This window comes from Cervus elaphus, chromosome 4 (genome assembly GCF_910594005.1).
Source record: "Cervus elaphus chromosome 4, mCerEla1.1, whole genome shotgun sequence".
NCBI lineage: Eukaryota > Metazoa > Chordata > Mammalia > Artiodactyla > Cervidae > Cervus > Cervus elaphus.
This window is the reverse complement of record NC_057818.1, coordinates 48,721,852-48,737,746: the sequence shown is the minus strand read 5'-3', so window position 1 is coordinate 48,737,746 and position 15,895 is coordinate 48,721,852. Positions and strand designations below refer to the sequence as shown.

Genomic DNA, 15,895 nt, shown 5'->3' with positions numbered 1-15,895 from the left:
GAAGTGAGGACTCCTAAAAATTATAAATGTGTGGATAAACATTCTAAAAAATCAATGTTTTTCTTTTTTCTTTGTTTTTTTCCTTTAAAAATGTGGTTGTAAAAGTGGAAATTATAACACTATGCTGTAGAATGTATAACATATATGGATGTGATGTAACGAGAGTAGCACAAAATAAGGTGGGAAATGGAGATATGTTGGAACAAGGCTGCTATGTTTTATTGAAATTCGATATGTGTTAACCTAAAGTTGACTGTGATAATTTACAGTGTAAATGTTGTCATCCCTAGAGTGACCATTTAAAAGCCAGCTTTCAAAATATACAGTTTAAAAAAAAAACCAACAGAGGAATTTAAATAGTATACTAAAAGTTGTTTAACACCGGAGAAGGTAGTGAAGGAGTCACAGAGAGTGAAAACAGACAACAAAACGGCAGTCATAAAGCTAGCCGTATCAGTCATGACATCAAGTGTGAACAAAATAAACTTTCCAATCAAAAGTCAGAGATCCGCTGTGGTAGTCAGCTTCCAAAGTGGCCTCCGATGATGCTCACACCCTGTGTGAACACCTCGCAAACTGCACCAGTGTTGCTATGCAGGACTAAGAGAATATGGCAGGAGTAGCAGTACCAGCTGGGTTATGAGACACTGCAGCTTCTGTCTCGGCTTGCTCTATTGCTGCCACGCTTTTCCATCACTGCTCTCGGAGGAGTCAGTGACTTCTTGAACAGTCCTAGGTAAGTGTTCATGTGACAAGAGACTGAAACTCCCGCCAACAGCCACGTGTGTGAGCCCTCTTTGGAGAAGCTCCTCCAATCCCAGTCAAGCCTTTAGGATAGAGGTTGCCAACTTTTCCTATAATGTTGTTGCTGTGTTGTTTAGTTACTAAGTCGTGTCCAACTCTTTGCCACCCCATGGACTGCAGCTGGCCGAGCTCCTCTGTCCATGGGATTTTCCAGGCAAGAACACTGGAGTGGGTTGCCATTTCCCTCTCTAGGAGATCTTCCCAACCCAGATTCAAACCGGAGTCTCCTGCACTGGCAGGCAGATTCTTTACTGCTAAGCTGCCAAGCCACATAATAAACCCATTAGGCGTTGTGGATGACCTGAAAAATTCCTGAAATCCACTGGTGAAGCACAAAAGCAGCCAATAGGCAATACATAAATGAAAGAGCATGACTATGTCCCAATAAAACTATTTATGGACACTGAAATGTGTATTTCACATCACTTTCAGTGTTATGAAATATTATTCTTTTTTTTCCCCACTTTTCCCCAGCTATTTTAAAGTGTGGAAATCATTCTTAGATTGTGAGTCTTACAAAAACAGGCACTGGGTGGATTTAGCCCACTGCCATAGTTTGCCAAAACTTCTTTCAGATGATAGCAACTTCACTGATAGTTTGACTATAACTTCACAAAAACTCAGCACCACAACCACCTAGTTAAGCCACTCCTGGACTCCAAACTTCAGAAACTGTAAGACAATAAGTATGAATTATTTTATGATGTTAATGGGATAATCTGTTATGAAGCAATAGATAATAATACTCTGTCAGCCTCAATAAGAAAGTCAGACCCAAGCATATGCTATTTGTACTTTAGATCTAACTTTCTAGACATAAAAAAGTTGAAAGTAAAAGGATAAGAAAAATACCATGCAAACAGTAACCGTAAGAGAGTGAGAAGGACAAAATTGGTATCAATACAACAGATGTTAAAAACATTTTGCTAGAGACAAAGAAGAACATTTCATAATGATAAAAGGGTCAATACATCAAAGATACACATGTAGGGAATTCCCTAGTGCTCCAGTGGTTAGGACTTGGCCATTTCACTGCAGTGGGGCATGGATTCTATCCATTGGTTAGGGAACTAAGATCCTGAATGCCCAGAGGCATGGCAAAAGACAAACAAAAAACAGAACCAAAAAACCCCAAACACATGTATATTGCTAAGTGACAAAAGCAAAGTGAATAGGTGGAGAATGCTCAATTTTATGCAGGGAGGGGCAGAAAAACTGCATATGCTTGTGTTTAGGAGTATAGAGAGACCTTCCTTGGTGCTCCAGTGGCTAAGAAACTGCCTTGTAATGCAGGGGACACTGGTTCCACCCCTGGTCTAGGAAGATTCCAGGTGCCGAGGGACAACCGGGCTGTGTGCCGCAACTACTGAAACCCACGCGCCCCAGAGCCCACCGTCCACAACAAGAGAAGCCGCCGCAACTAGAGTAGCCCGAACCCCGCAAGTAGAGAGTCGCCCCACTCACCACAACTAGAGAGCAGCCAAAAAGTAAACAAATAATAAAATATTTGTATATATTAAAAAGGTAAATAAATAATAAGGCTTATTTTAAAAAAAAGAAGTACAGAGTTTTAGAAACACAAGAAATGAAGACATTGGTAACAGAAGTTTCTTCTTATAAAGGAGGACTTTCATATGCATGCTTTATATATTTATATTTTTCTGTTTTGAAATGACAAACAGAAAGTTGTAAGCACAGTACAAACATTTTTTTTTCTTATACGTATTTGAGCGTTAGTTGCCAATATGCTGCCTGATCGCCTTCAAATACTTTACTGTGTATGTCCACACAAACAAGAACATTCTCTTGCATGTCCACTGTAAGGCCACAGTGAAAATCAGGAAATCTACGTGGATGGAAAACTACCATCTATTCTGAAGACCCCAGCTGCATTTACCATGGTGCCAATGACTCCTTTTCACTGCAAACTTGGAAATTTGTACAGTAAGTGTATGTGTGTACATATGCGCTTAGTTGCTCAGTGGTGTCAGACTCATTGCGACCCCATGGGCTTGTAGCCCGCCAGGCTCTTCTGTCCATGGGGATTCTCCAGGCAAGAATACTGGAGTGGGTTGCCATTTCCTCCTCCAGGGTATCTTCCTGACCCAGGGATCAAGTCCAGGTATTTTGTGTTGCAGGCAGATTCTTTACCATCTGAGCCAGTGTGTGTGTGTGTGTGTGTGTGTGTGTGTGTGTACATGTCTCTGGTAGCTCAGATGGTAAAGAATTCGCCTGCAATGCAGGAGACCTGGATTCAATCCCTGGTCGGGAAGATCTCCTGGAGGAGGGCATGGCAAACCACTCCAGTATCCTTGCCTGGAGAATCCCCATGGACAGAGGAGTCTGGTGGCCTGCAGTCTGTGGGATCACAGAGTCTGACGACTAAGCACAGCAGGTATATATCCTTGAATAGGCAAAAAAAAAAAAGCCCAGGGGACCCGGGGAATTCACACTTTCCCGGGTCTTCCACTGGGAGATGGGAGCCTTCATTCCACGATTAATCCAGAGACACACTCTCAAGAGCCGGACCTGGGGTTGGGTGACTTCAGCCGAAGGGCCTCAGGGGCAGAAAAATTGGTCCAGAAAAGGCTTAAGCCCTGCGCGGTAGGGCTTGGTCTTCCCACCACCCCAGATGTTTCAGGTTCAGTCGGGAACCAGTCCCAGCTTGCTGAGCCTCTGTTCTTAAGCCAAGGCTCACCAAGTTTTAAACTTCTGCAGAGGACATGGAATTTTCCAGGCAAGAACACTGGAGTGGGTTGCCGTTTCCTACGCCAGGGGAATTTCCCAACCCAAGGATCAGAACCCACGTCTCTTACATCTACCATGGACACCCAAGCTGGGTGCATCCCGCCAGAGGCGCGGCCCCGGACTTTCCCAGGACCCGGCCCAGCCCTCCATGCACGGCTGGCACGCTGCACCCTCCCGGCTCCATCCGCAGGTGAAAACCCCGGCAGCTGCGAACGCCTCGCTGAGGGGGTTGGGGGTGATCGTGTGGTCCTGGCTACCCCCGCCCCCCACCAGAGCCCTTCAGTGGCGGCCCAGAGAACCCCTGAATCCAGATAATCCCAAGCTGGTGGTCGCGGGGTGGGAAAGTAGGGGGAGACTGGGCATCTGCAGGCAGCCAGCTCTCCCTTTCCCGTAGAATCTAGGGTAAGACCCGGTTGGGGGGAGATGGGGGCGCTCGCGGCCTTCGGGTGAGCCCAGGAGGACGAAGTGTGTGGATCCACTCGACATGGGAGACCCGCCCTTCGCGTCCAGCGTCTCCTCCTCGGGGAGGCTGGCGCGCCAGTGCGCTTCTGCCCCGGGGCACAAAGGGCGGAAGCCTGTCCCGACCCGACTGCCAGAAGTCTGGGAGGCTGGCGAAGTCCGATTTGCTTCCGAACCCCTCCCCGCACGAGCCACCTGCAGCCGCCTGGAGGTGGGGGAAGCTGGGGACAGACAAGAAGCTGGGGATCGGCGCGGGAGCCTGAGATTCACTCACCTGAGGTCCCCAAGGGACCTGATTGCAGACCAACCGATTGGGGGGGGGGGTCTGTTACACCCCCGTAACGGGGCGCCCAGGGAAGGCTTGTGTATGGGTGTATGTGCTCCATCGCTCGGTCGTGTCCGAGCTGTCCATGGGATATCCCAGGCAAGAATACTGGAGTGGGTAGCATTTCCCTCCTCCAGGGGATCTTCTCAACCCAGGGATCGAGCCCAGGTCTCCCGCATTGCAGGCGGATTCTTTACCAGCTGAGCCGCAAGGGAAGCCCAAGGACACTGCAGTGGGTAGCCTATCCCTTCTCCAGTGGATCTTCCAGACCCAGAAATCGAACCGGGGTTTCCTGCATTGGAAGCGGATTCTTTACTGAGTTATCAGGAAAGCCCATAAGGGAGGGTCCCTCCAAACTCTATCAGCTCACCCCCATCGCACTCCCACCTGGCTGCTCCGCAGAGTGCAGCAGGAAGGCGAGTCAAGGCCCCACCCCCACCAGATCGCGGCCCTACGTAGTCTCTAGGGGCAGCACCTGCCTTGTTCTGGGAGGTCTAGGCCCAGAGCCGCCTCCGCCAGGGCATTGCTGTGTGACCTTTCATCAGTGTCTTCCCCTCTCTGAACCTGCTACTCTCGTCTATACGAAGGAGACACGGACACAAGGGAGGCGCACAGACGACCGACTGAAGACTTTATTCCATACAGGACCCCTGCGCCGGGTCTCCGCCCGCCCTCCTGGGAAGGCTCAGAAGATCTTCACCAACTCCAGCTGCAGGTCCCCGCCCACCTCCAACGCGCGCACGTGCCCAGGCGGGATCCGGTACCGGAAGTGGTGGTATTCAGAGTCTGCGATCACCGCCTGCAGGGGCAAGGGGACAGGGCTTAAGGCTCCCCAGGCAACTGCTGGGTCATTCCCGCCTCTACCCACGTGGCGTGACCTTGACACTCAGGGAACCGCGTCAGGTCCCAGGGTCCCTTTGGGGAAATGGCTACTGTTCACTGTAACCCCTTGTCCTGAGGATTAATGAATTTATTGTTGACACCTGAGTGCTTTTAAGGTTTAGCTGTGGATGTGGTCGCCACATTTCACGGGTTCATTGCCTCCCTCGACATGCAGATTGCACGTGAAGACTTCCTGGGCGGTAGAGGATCTGCAGCGACCACACCCTGCACTTTCCCTGTCTCCCAATCCATCCATTCTCTTGCCCCAGAGACACTACCTCGGTCGCCCGTGGACAGGGAATAGGATCCAGGATGTCTACACCTCCCGGCTGGACACCCACCTTTTGGACACTTGGCTCTCCCTCTCTGGGCCTTGGCCCTGCTACGCGCCTGCTCTGTGACTCTAGTGCGCTCGCGCGGGGGGAGGTGAGGGACTAGGGAGGCCCTGCCCACCTTGGCCACGCCTTTGCTCCCAACCTCTGCCAAGGGCCTTCCTGGCCTTGCCAAGGGAAGAGATGTGGGCGTCGGAGCCCGGCCCTGTGGAAGAGACGCACCTTGAAGCCGTCTTCGGTGGCGATGAGGAGCACGTCGAAGGGCTGCCCGCGCTGGAAGGGAATGCCTGAGCCCCGCTCCTCTGCGCCCCAGGTGCCGCGCTCCAGGGAGTTGAAGACCACCGTGGACTCGTCCAGGCGGGGGTTGAAATGCAGGGCAGCATCACTGCCCGGTTCCTCACTGCACAGCAGGTTCACATAGAACCTGGCAGGTGGTGGAAGAGAGGGGCATCAGATAGAGAATTAACCCTTTGCCAGAGCATATTTAGAGGGACCTGAGAGGCACAACCAGGGAAAAAGGGGTGGTGGACTGGAGGCCACAGAGCCCAGATTGCAGGGCACCCGAAAACCAACTGGGGACCTGGACACACATCCACCTAGACCAGGGCCTGGGTCCCACTCATTTCCAGAGTCTGAGAGGACCAAGGAGTCATGGTCCTGAAGACAAGGGTGCTCCCAGTTCCCAGAGGGCTGAGAACAGACTAGGCACCCCAGTAGTCCCAGGCACCATAGAGTCTCAGAAATCCTGAAGATTCGACCCAGGTAGTCGTAGGATTGATTGCTTAGGCCTCCCATATGCCCAGGGCACCTCTGATTCACAGGTCGTATTTCCAGAGTGGCTGTGGACTCAAGCTGGAAGTCATATGATTGCCCTGGAATGCCCAGATTCTTAGAATGATGTAGGGACCCCAGCTACATAGTCATGGGACAGATAAGTGAAGACATCAGATTCCAGAAGGCCATGAATAGCCTGAGGATTCAGATCCTGGTGGGCAAAGTTGGTCTGGGGCTTTGTTCTTTGGGCTGTAAAAGTGGGGTTCACTGAGCCTAGAAACCTCCCACCCGTTAGCGCTGAGGCTCGGGGGTCTCACCTGGTAGCCTTGTCGGGGACTAAACCACGAATTCTCAACACGGTGCCCACTCGGATACCCCCGGGCAGCGAGGTTTTGTGGGGGACGTTCTGCAGCAGCCAGAGTGGATCAGGGAGGCAGAGGAGAGAGACAAGTGGGTCAGCTGTAGGGAGAACATGACCAGGACCCAGAGCAGCAGAATCAGGGAGGAGAAAGGGCCCAGAGACACGGGAAAGAGAGCCAGGGGCAGAGAGGAACACAGAGAACCAGCAGGAAGACATTCAGAGGGATAGAAAGATAGAAAGGAAGGGGAAACCAATGGGGGAGGGATGAGAGCATGGGGCTGGGTTGGATGAACCCAGAAACCACAGCCCAGAACATCCCAGCACCCCGGAACACCCACTTTCTCCTTGAAACAGGAGCCCTCAGCCAAGCCCCAGCCCCTCCCCTCTGCCAGCGCAGCCTTGGGTCCAAACCCCGCAACCTGCACACCCCTGAGCACTCACGAAGCTCCCGGCCATGGCTGGAACAGCGGGACGGCAGTGGCGGTGGTGGGTATGGCTGCTGGGACCTTAAGTAAAAGCAGGGTGTGCCTGGCCCTGGTGACTCACCCTTTCCACACCCACCACCCACAGCTGGCACAGACCCTGGCCCTGAGGCCATGCTGTCCCAGCACCCTCTCTCTAGGGCCTCTGATGCCCCTGCCATCCCGCGGATTCCCAGGTGTACGGTCCGTCCCCTTTGAGCTAATAGTGATAGGAACAGTTAACAATAATCATCATAACAGCACAGCACACAGCACGGAAGGCTCGTTGAGACACCATCCCTCCAGCCCTGCCTTCCTGCTGCCTGGTGGAGACAGAAGACTCTCCCATCCATTTCATCTTGGAAAATCTGAGTCCTGAGAGGTGAAGGTGTGAGCTGAAACTCTGCAGCCTCTCTTCCAGGTTAGGACCTGCTGCCTCCGGGCTAAGGATGGGTCTCCCCTGAAATTCCAGTTGATGCTTCTGTAATGTAGTAATAACCATGGCAACAAGGATAATGATAGGAAAGGCAGCTAAGCGGGACAGGATATTCTGCCCAATGGTCAAAGCTGTATCCTTGGTGCCTAGTGCAGTGCCTGGCACAGAGTGAGTGCTCAGTAAATGTGGAGAAAGAAAGAAGAAAAGATAACGAGAAGGGCCACTGACAAAGCCTCGGGCTTGTCTGCATGTGGGAGCGACCACTGATCTCTGACAGGCCACTGAGCATAGGGCCACTGATCACCCTTATCTGACAGATAAGGAAACTGAGGCTCAGAAAGGAGAAGCAGTTTGCCCAAGAAACACAGCTGAGCAGAACCATGTAGACTGTGTGTCTGGCTTTCTTCATCTCTGGAAGTTCCTTTAGGGTTTATTCTGTCTCCAGGATGCCCTAGTCCCCCTGTCTCTCTGGCTGTCCCGTGTCTCTGTCTCCCTCTGTCTCTGACTCTCTCTCTCTGTTTCACATGTTCCTGTCTGTTTCTCTTCTTTGAGCCTCTCTCCTTCCAGAATTGCTTCTTCTCTCCCACCTGGTGTTCAGGACCAGGGACGGGGGCGGGGGAAGAGGACCATCCAGACTCAGATCAAAGGAGATAAAAACGTGGGAACCCCAGATCCATTTCCAGTTCCCACAGCCCCAGGCTCCAGGAGGGGAATGCAGGTATGAAGGGTGGGGTGAGAAAGAGAATTCTGAGAAGGGTTTGAGGCTAGAGGCAGATGGGTCCCTCTAGGGTAAAGCAATTGGAGAGTAGTCATTCTCTATTGACCGAAACTCTAAGAGGAGAATAGCAGGACAATAAAGGGAGGAAGCTGGGCTCTGCTCAGACCAGATATTTCTCCTTCCTGAAGTCAGGAGACCTCCCCGACCACGCATGCACAGAAAAGGGTCCTTGCAGGCCAATGGGGGAGCAATGTCAAGGGATGCTCTACCCAGACGCCTTTGTGGTAGGATCCATCTTGACCAAGAGATATGTGCGCACACATCGAAGGATCCTGAGATTGTCAAATATGGACTGTGAACCAGGCAAATCAAAATGATTGGCCAAAGGAAAACCAGCAGAAATGCCCCATATAAGTGACTCAAAATGCAATGTGGGGGCCAATCAGGGACTTTCCCTCTGAGTCTGCCCTTGTGTCCTTCCACACATGTAGTACTCTTCCTCTTAATAAACACTTTACTTGCTTCACTACTTTCCATCTTTGTGGAAATTCCTTTCCATCTTTGTGGAAATTCTTTTCCGCAAAGTTGAAGGGCCAGGGCCCTTGTCACTGACCACTGATCTCGTGGTGAGGATCTGATGTGCTCAACTTCAGCTTCAGTCTCTGGCTGGAAACCCAAGTCCTGCTCCAAGCCATTGCCATCCGAGATCAGGTTCTGGAAGGCAGGGAACAGGGGAGGTGGGGAGCTGAGCAGAAACCCCTCCTAGCAGCTTAGCAGCCCACAACTCCATGTTCCTCTCCCCACCCCACCTACCCTCCCAATTGGTACCCCACCCAGCAGAGGGAGAAGAGGCCTGGGGCAGATCCAAGAATGGAGACTTAGGGTGGAGAAAAGACAACTCAGAAGCTGGCCCACCGCCCTCAGCCTCTCAGGCCTGCCAGCCTCCCTCCAGCCCCATCACCGCACAGTTGGTACAGCTGGTGGGGGGGGGGTGGTGGCAAGTGTCTCAGGGAGGGAGGGTGGGCAGCTGCATTTATGTGAGGGCTGCAGGCACCCCCATTTGGCAGAGAACAAAGTGGGCTTAGACAGAGCCAGCCTTTCTCCAAGGCCTCATGGCAAGGGTAGGGCCAGCGCCTGGTCTGTGTGCCAAGGACCCCCCACATCGTGATTTTAATTAGAGAGAATAGTAAGGTTTGAGGTGGTAACACCAGCATCTATTCGGTGGAGAGTTTCCTAGAATGACGGGTGCTATTACTCTGATCGGTAATCGTGTCCCCTTTGTAGGCCTCCTTCCACACATTGCTGTGAATCCTGGTAGCTCATCTTTGTCCTGATTTCTTCATTGTCTCTGGCTGTTTCTTCACATGCTGCCGACCTGTACGTCCAGACTTGTTTTTGATATTTGGTCAGATATTTGCATTCAATCTGTTATCAGTTTGATTGCTGGTTTATTTCTCATAACTCAGATATGGGCACCCTGGATGCATTCTTAATCATTTATGTTATCTTCCATCAGTTCTGGAATAATATACTTGGTAGCACTTTTTTTTTTCACTTCTAAATAAGCTGGGCTTCCCTGGTGGCACAGATGGTAAAGCGTCTGCTTGCAATATGGGTGGCCCGGGTTCGATCCCTGAGTTGGGAAGATCCCCTGGAGAAGGAAATGGCAATCCGCTTCAGTGCTCTTGCCTGGAAAATCCCGTGGACAGAGGAGCCTGGTAGGCTACAGTTCTACCAGGGGTCCAAAGAGTCAGACACAACTGAGCAACTTCACTTCACTTCAAATAAGTGGTGAACGTGCTTATTTCCCAAGACTTGTTTTTGTTTTCCCAAGCTGTATGTCACATTCATAAATTATCCAGATTTTAATAGAATACTTCCCTGAGTCTTGACAGTATACAGACCTGGGCAACCACCAGCCCAATGAAGGTTTAATTAAGGCAGCTTGACCCCCTCAACTGCCCTGTGACACAGTGTCATTCCTCAGCAGTTAGGAGCCAACGTGTTCATTTGCCATGAAAATAAAAGAAGGATGCCCAGTGGACAGAGCACGCTGACTTTCCTCTCCTTCAGAAATAACTGGGGCACAAAATAAATATTAATTGCACCCATGGTGGTCTTAGCAATTGACAATCCCAGGCTCTGTCTATGTCAGCTTCTTGATGACTTTAGGTCAGTTTTCATATTCAGTGAAGATAATTCAGGGGCTGCTTTGGTTTTGTAAATTAGTTTACCAATGAGGAAAGTGACATGTTTTCAAAATCTGACTTTTTTTTTTTTTTTCTAAAGCCCTGCCACGCTTGGCTTGCAGGATCTTATTCCACCACCAGAAACTGACCTCGGACCCTCGGCAGTGAAAGAACCAAGTCTTAACCACTGGACCTCCAGGGAATGCAGGGAACGCTCCCAAATCTGACCCTTAAGCAATTAAGTCCATTGGATACCTTTTAGTTTTATTTATAAAGATAGTGAGTTGTACCAATCCAATCACTTGCTAAGGAGGAGAATTTTTGGTCATGGTTGGAGGGGGAGGGAACTGAGGGGCGCTGCTCCCCTAGGGCTGGATCCGCTGGGATATCAAAAGGAACCCGTAAAAAAAAAAAAAAAAAAAGGAACCCGTGAGAAGTGTGCTCAGTAGAGGCTGACCCTCAGTATAGGAGTAAAGGGAGGAGCTCCTCCTCCACCTGGTTGGAGGTGTCTGTGCCAGACATGGGGACGTCTGGAGGAAATGCCCTGAGGGTGTCATGGATGGAGGCAGGTACAGATTCGGACCAAAGAAATGCACCATGATGCTGAACTGGAATTGGAGGTGTCCTTTTGAACTAATGATTTCATGAGTTGGGATTTTTTTGAAGGGGGTTCTTTCAATTAAAAAAAAAAATTCTGTTAAAATAGAAAACCATGGAAAGTACCTTTTTTTTTTTCTGGCTGCTAGGCTTGCAGAATCTCAGTTCCCCAACTAGGAACTGAACCAGCAGCCCCGGCACTGAAAGGTAAAGTCTTAACCAGGGAAATCCCTTTCAACCATTTTTTAAAAATGTATTTATTTTTAACTGAAGGATAATTGCTTTACAGTATTGTGTTGGCCTCTACCAAACATTAGCATGAATCAGTCATAGGTTTACCCATGTCCCTTCCCACTTGGACATCCCTCCCACCTCCCTCTGCATCCCACCACTCTAGGTTGTTACGAAGCCTCGGTTTGAGTTCCCTGAGTCATTAATGGTTTTTTAAATGTACAGTTTGGACTTCCCTGGTGGTCTCGCAAATAAGACTCCGCACTCCCAATGCCTGGGATGCAGGTTCCATCCCTGGTTGGGGGAACTAAGATCCCACATGCCAGGCGTGCAGGGGTGGAAGAATGAAAAATTAAAAAATAAATGTACAGTTCAGCGGCATTAGTGGTAGAGAATCCCCCCGCCAATGCAGGAGATACAAGAGACATGGGTTCCATCCCTGGGTAGGGAAGATCTCCTGGAGTAGGAAGTAGTAAACCACTCCTGTATTCTTGCCTGGAAAATCCCATGGACAGAGGAACCTGGTGGGCTATAGTCCATGAGGCTGCAAAGATTTGGACACGACTGAACACACACACACACACACACACACACACATACACACACACACACGTATATTCACTTTGAATATCCCCAGATGAGGACTTGGAGAGCAATGGAGACAAGAACCTCCCTGGAGGAGGAACCAGAGCCAGCCTTTGGTCTTCATGTCCAGTGGGCTTGATCTATGCCATGGGCCAGTGTCTGCTGCAAGTATCCATGCTCCCCTGTTTCTGAATAAGAAGCCTCCCCGACCTTAGTGTATTGGGTGTCTGGGCCCAGACTCAGCTGGGGTTGACAAAGAGGAATATGTCTTCCACCCAAATCCTGGACTCCGTGTTGGACATGGAGTTTAAACTTGTCTGCCCTGAACAGGGAGGTGAAAGGCCTGGGTAGGGGAAGAACAGTACCTGTGAATCTCATTGTAGCCAAAGGGGTCGACTGTAGCAGGGAGCACCTGTTGACCATCCACTATTTATTATCTTTCGTTCGTTCTTCCTTACTTCCTCCCTCCCTTCCTTATTTATTTATCTCTATTTTGGCTTCACTGCACCATCTCCACAGTCAAAACTCCGAGTCTTAATCACTGGACCACCAGGGAATTCCTATCACTTTCTTTCTTAGTCAAAGACTCTTGACTCAATCCAGGATGGCAATGTGGCTGTTGCATTTCGCAGGGTTCCAGTTACTTTGGTTGTGAGGCTGATTACCCCAAAGCTTTGCAGCTTAAGATGACCATTGTGTATGTGTGGGGGGTGGTGCTCTTGGCCGCTGTAGGTCAAGAGTTTGGATGGGGCACATGGAAATGGCTTGTCTTAGTCCACGATGTCTGGGCAACGTCTAGTGCTAGAGGCTGGGATCATCTGGGCCACCTGCACTTAGCCTCCCTAGGAAGCCTGAGCATCCTCAGAGAAGCCAGACTACCTCCATGGCAACCCAGGGCTCCAAAAGCTAGGGCCCCTTCAGCTAACGTGGTGAAACCTGCCTCTTCATTTCTTTTTAAAGGTTTTTATTTTTTTTTAACATTTACATGATTTGAATGGATATTGATATGATGTGTGCCAATTGCTACTTTGTTTACTTATTTATTTTTATCGGAAATTAGTTGCTTTAAAATGTCTTAGTTTCTGCTGTGAAGCATAGTGAATCAGCTCTATGTTTACATACATCCCCTCTTTTTTGGATTTCCTTTCTGTTTAGGTCACCACAGAGTGCTGAGTAGGGTTCCCTGTGCTATCCAGTAGGTTCTCGTTGGTCATCTGTTTTATACATAGCATCAATAGTGTATACATGTCAGTCCCAATCTCTTAAATCTCTCAATTTCTCTTCCAATCTCTCCCTTTGCCCACTTGATGTCCATACATTTGTCCTCTACATCTGTGTCTCTATTTCTGCTTTGCAAATAGGTTCACCTGTATCGTTTTCCTAGATTCCTCGTATACGTGCTAATGTATGATGTTTGTTTTTCTCTTTCTTACTTCGCTTTGTGTATCACTCCTTAGGTCCATCCATTATTTACAATAGATTTTAAATTAATAATCTATTTATTGCTACTTCTGGATTTTCTGTAGGGGCATTATAGATTGACTCCCACTCAGGGGCCACAGGTGACACTGGTTTAGTCCCTGGGCTGAGAAGATCCCCTGGAGGAGGAGATGGCAGCCCACTCCAGTATTCTTGCCTGGGAAATCCCATGAACAGAGAAGCCTGGTGGGCTACAGTCCATGGGCTCGATAAGAGTCGGACACAACTGAAGCGACTGAACAGGCACACACAGAGAGGAGGGGGATGTAGCCCTCTTTCCTCTCCTCGCCTCCTCCCTACTGCTGTGTTCATGTCCCTCTTCCCATTTACCAGCAGACGTACAAGGTCACTGTGGCTAGAGCGGTGTTCAGTGTTCACGTTCATGTGACTCTGTTGGCACCATTCTCCAGACAGCCCTGTGGTGTGCCTGTGAAGGTTCTCCTTTGTGTATAACCTTGTGTTCTCCCTGGAATTAATGATCATCTTGTTTTGTATTTGTTTAGCTTTCTCTGTGCGTGCGTGTGTGCTCAGTCGTGTCCGACTCTGCGACCCCATGGACTGTAGCCCATCAGGCTTCTCTGTCCATGGAGTTTTCCAGGCATGCGGGGAGCGGCCTGAACCAAAAGGCTGGCTCTGGGAGCTGCCTTGATCCTCAAGGGTCTGTTCGCAGACATAGCTCTCTGTCCTGCCACCCCTCTCTGGAATTTATTATCCAAGTTAAATCTTAACAGAACATTAGCAAGCCTTGAATGCACACATGACGCAGATGGATAAGCCTTTCACGACCACCCTTAAGATAAACGGGATGCCCTTCTTATCCCTTGACGTTATCAGAGAGTTCTGGTGATTGTTATCTCAAAGTGATGTTTATGGAAAAATATTTTCTCTTCTTAAGATTCTCTTCTTAAAAAAAAAAAAAAAAAAAGATTCTCTTCTTGGTTTAGTATAAATGTAACCCTGAGAAATAAAGAATCATCGCTGACTGCAGCGATCCTCTCGACCCCATCTGTTCTGTGTCTTTAATTCTTAGCCTAAAGGAACGTGACATGTTGCTCGCTGAAATCTTCCGGCTGGCCCGGCACAGGCAAGAATATGGGAGTGGGTTGCCATTTCCTCCTCCAGGGGATCTTCCTGACCGGGGGATTGAACCCATGTCTCCTGCGTCTCCTTCACTGCAGGAGGATTCTTTACTTCTGAGTCACAAGGGAAGCCCTCAATACTTTCAGATGCACCTCATTTTCCATCAGTTTCACTTTCTTGGAGATTTTGCCCAAAACTTTCCTTTACTCCAGTCCTCTCTTTCCTCCTCCGTGGAAAGGTCGCTGAAGCCCCCAGGTAGCTCTCTTTCTGCCCAGCTCTCACTTCTCAGCCTCCCATTTTTAGGCCTGGAGAAGCACCTGGTGCCGTGGATTCCTGGGCTGGGCTGTTTGGCAGTTCTGAATTCAATGAGTTTCTTCTCTACTTTTTCAACTCCGGCCTAGGATTCAATTTCTGGGGTCTAAGTTACCATATATTCAGTACCTAAATTTGTCTTCTCTCTCCTTTCCTTTGTCCCTGAGGGTTTACACCTTTAAAAAATCCTTTAGGGACTTCCATGGTGGTCCAGTGGCTAAGACCCTGTGCTCCCAATGCAGGGGTTCCTGGTTCAACCCTTGGTCAGGGAACTAGATTCTGTGTACCGCATAAGACCCAGCTCAGCCAAACTAATTAATTAAAATATCTTTTAAAAATCCTTTAAAACATAATGGTTAAGGGCCAGAAGTCCGAGATCATTTTTTTTGGTTCGGCATCTCCTGAAGACAGTTGCTTTTCTCTTTATGTTGGTAAATCAGGGGTAACAGTGGTCCCTACTGCATAGATTAGATAAGATTAGAGTGAGAAACTAAACGGTGAATGTCGATAAAGCGCCTAGAGCTGTGTGACACACACCAGGATATGCCGTTTGCCCTGGAGTGGCTGCCTCTAGTGGGTTTCAGGAAGGGAGTCACATTACACACTATTGTTTAGCACATCACTCCCAACCTAGAAGCTTAAAATAACCATTTCCTTTTGCTCAAGGATCCTGTGAGTGAGGAATTCAGCTAGGGTATAGTAGGGATGGCTTGTTTCTGCTTCTCAATGTCAGGGGCCTTAGCTGGGAAGACTCAGTGGTTGGGGTTGATGTGAAAGCCTGGGGCTGGATCATCTGGAGGCTTATTCACTCAAAAGTCCATCTGTAAGTCAATGCTGGCGGTTGACTGGGATCCGACTTCCTTGGTGGCTCAGACAGTAAAGCATCTGCCTACAACGTGGGAGACCTGGGTTCGACCCCTGGGTTGGGAAGATCCCCTGGAGAAGGAAATGGCAACCCACTCCAGTACTCTTGCCTGGAAAATCCCATGGACAGAGGAGCCTGGTAGACCATGCAGTCCATGGGGTCCCGAAGAGTTGGACATGACTGAACGACTTCACTTTCACGTTCAGCTGCATGGACCGGTGGACATGAACACTTTCTGGATGGCTTGCTCTTCCTCA

At 49.5% G+C, this 15,895-nt stretch overlaps 1 protein-coding gene across 1 annotated transcript; it reads right to left on the bottom strand.

Annotated features, from left to right (window-relative positions):
* Positions 1-4,950: 4,950 nt before the first annotated feature.
* Positions 4,951-7,232, bottom strand: LOC122689215 (galectin-7-like). The gene is made up of 4 exons (XM_043895440.1): positions 7,127-7,232; positions 6,642-6,730; positions 5,773-5,974; positions 4,951-5,135 (listed from the first exon to the last, which is right to left on the bottom strand). Exons 1-4 carry the CDS (start codon positions 7,139-7,141, stop codon positions 5,022-5,024), a joined length of 420 nt encoding a protein of 139 aa, XP_043751375.1. The 5' UTR covers positions 7,142-7,232; the 3' UTR covers positions 4,951-5,021.
* Positions 7,233-15,895: the final 8,663 nt, after the last annotated feature.

Bases quoted from the DNA above. Each gene is read 5' to 3' on its own strand.
- LOC122689215 (XM_043895440.1), bottom strand. The intron at 5,975-6,641 runs GTGAGACCCCCG...ACCACCTGCCAG, and splicing joins GTCCCCGACAAGGCTACCAG to GTTCTATGTGAACCTGCTGT. The intron at 5,136-5,772 runs GTGCGTCTCTTC...TTGCCCCTGCAG, and splicing joins CCACCGAAGACGGCTTCAAG to GCGGTGATCGCAGACTCTGA.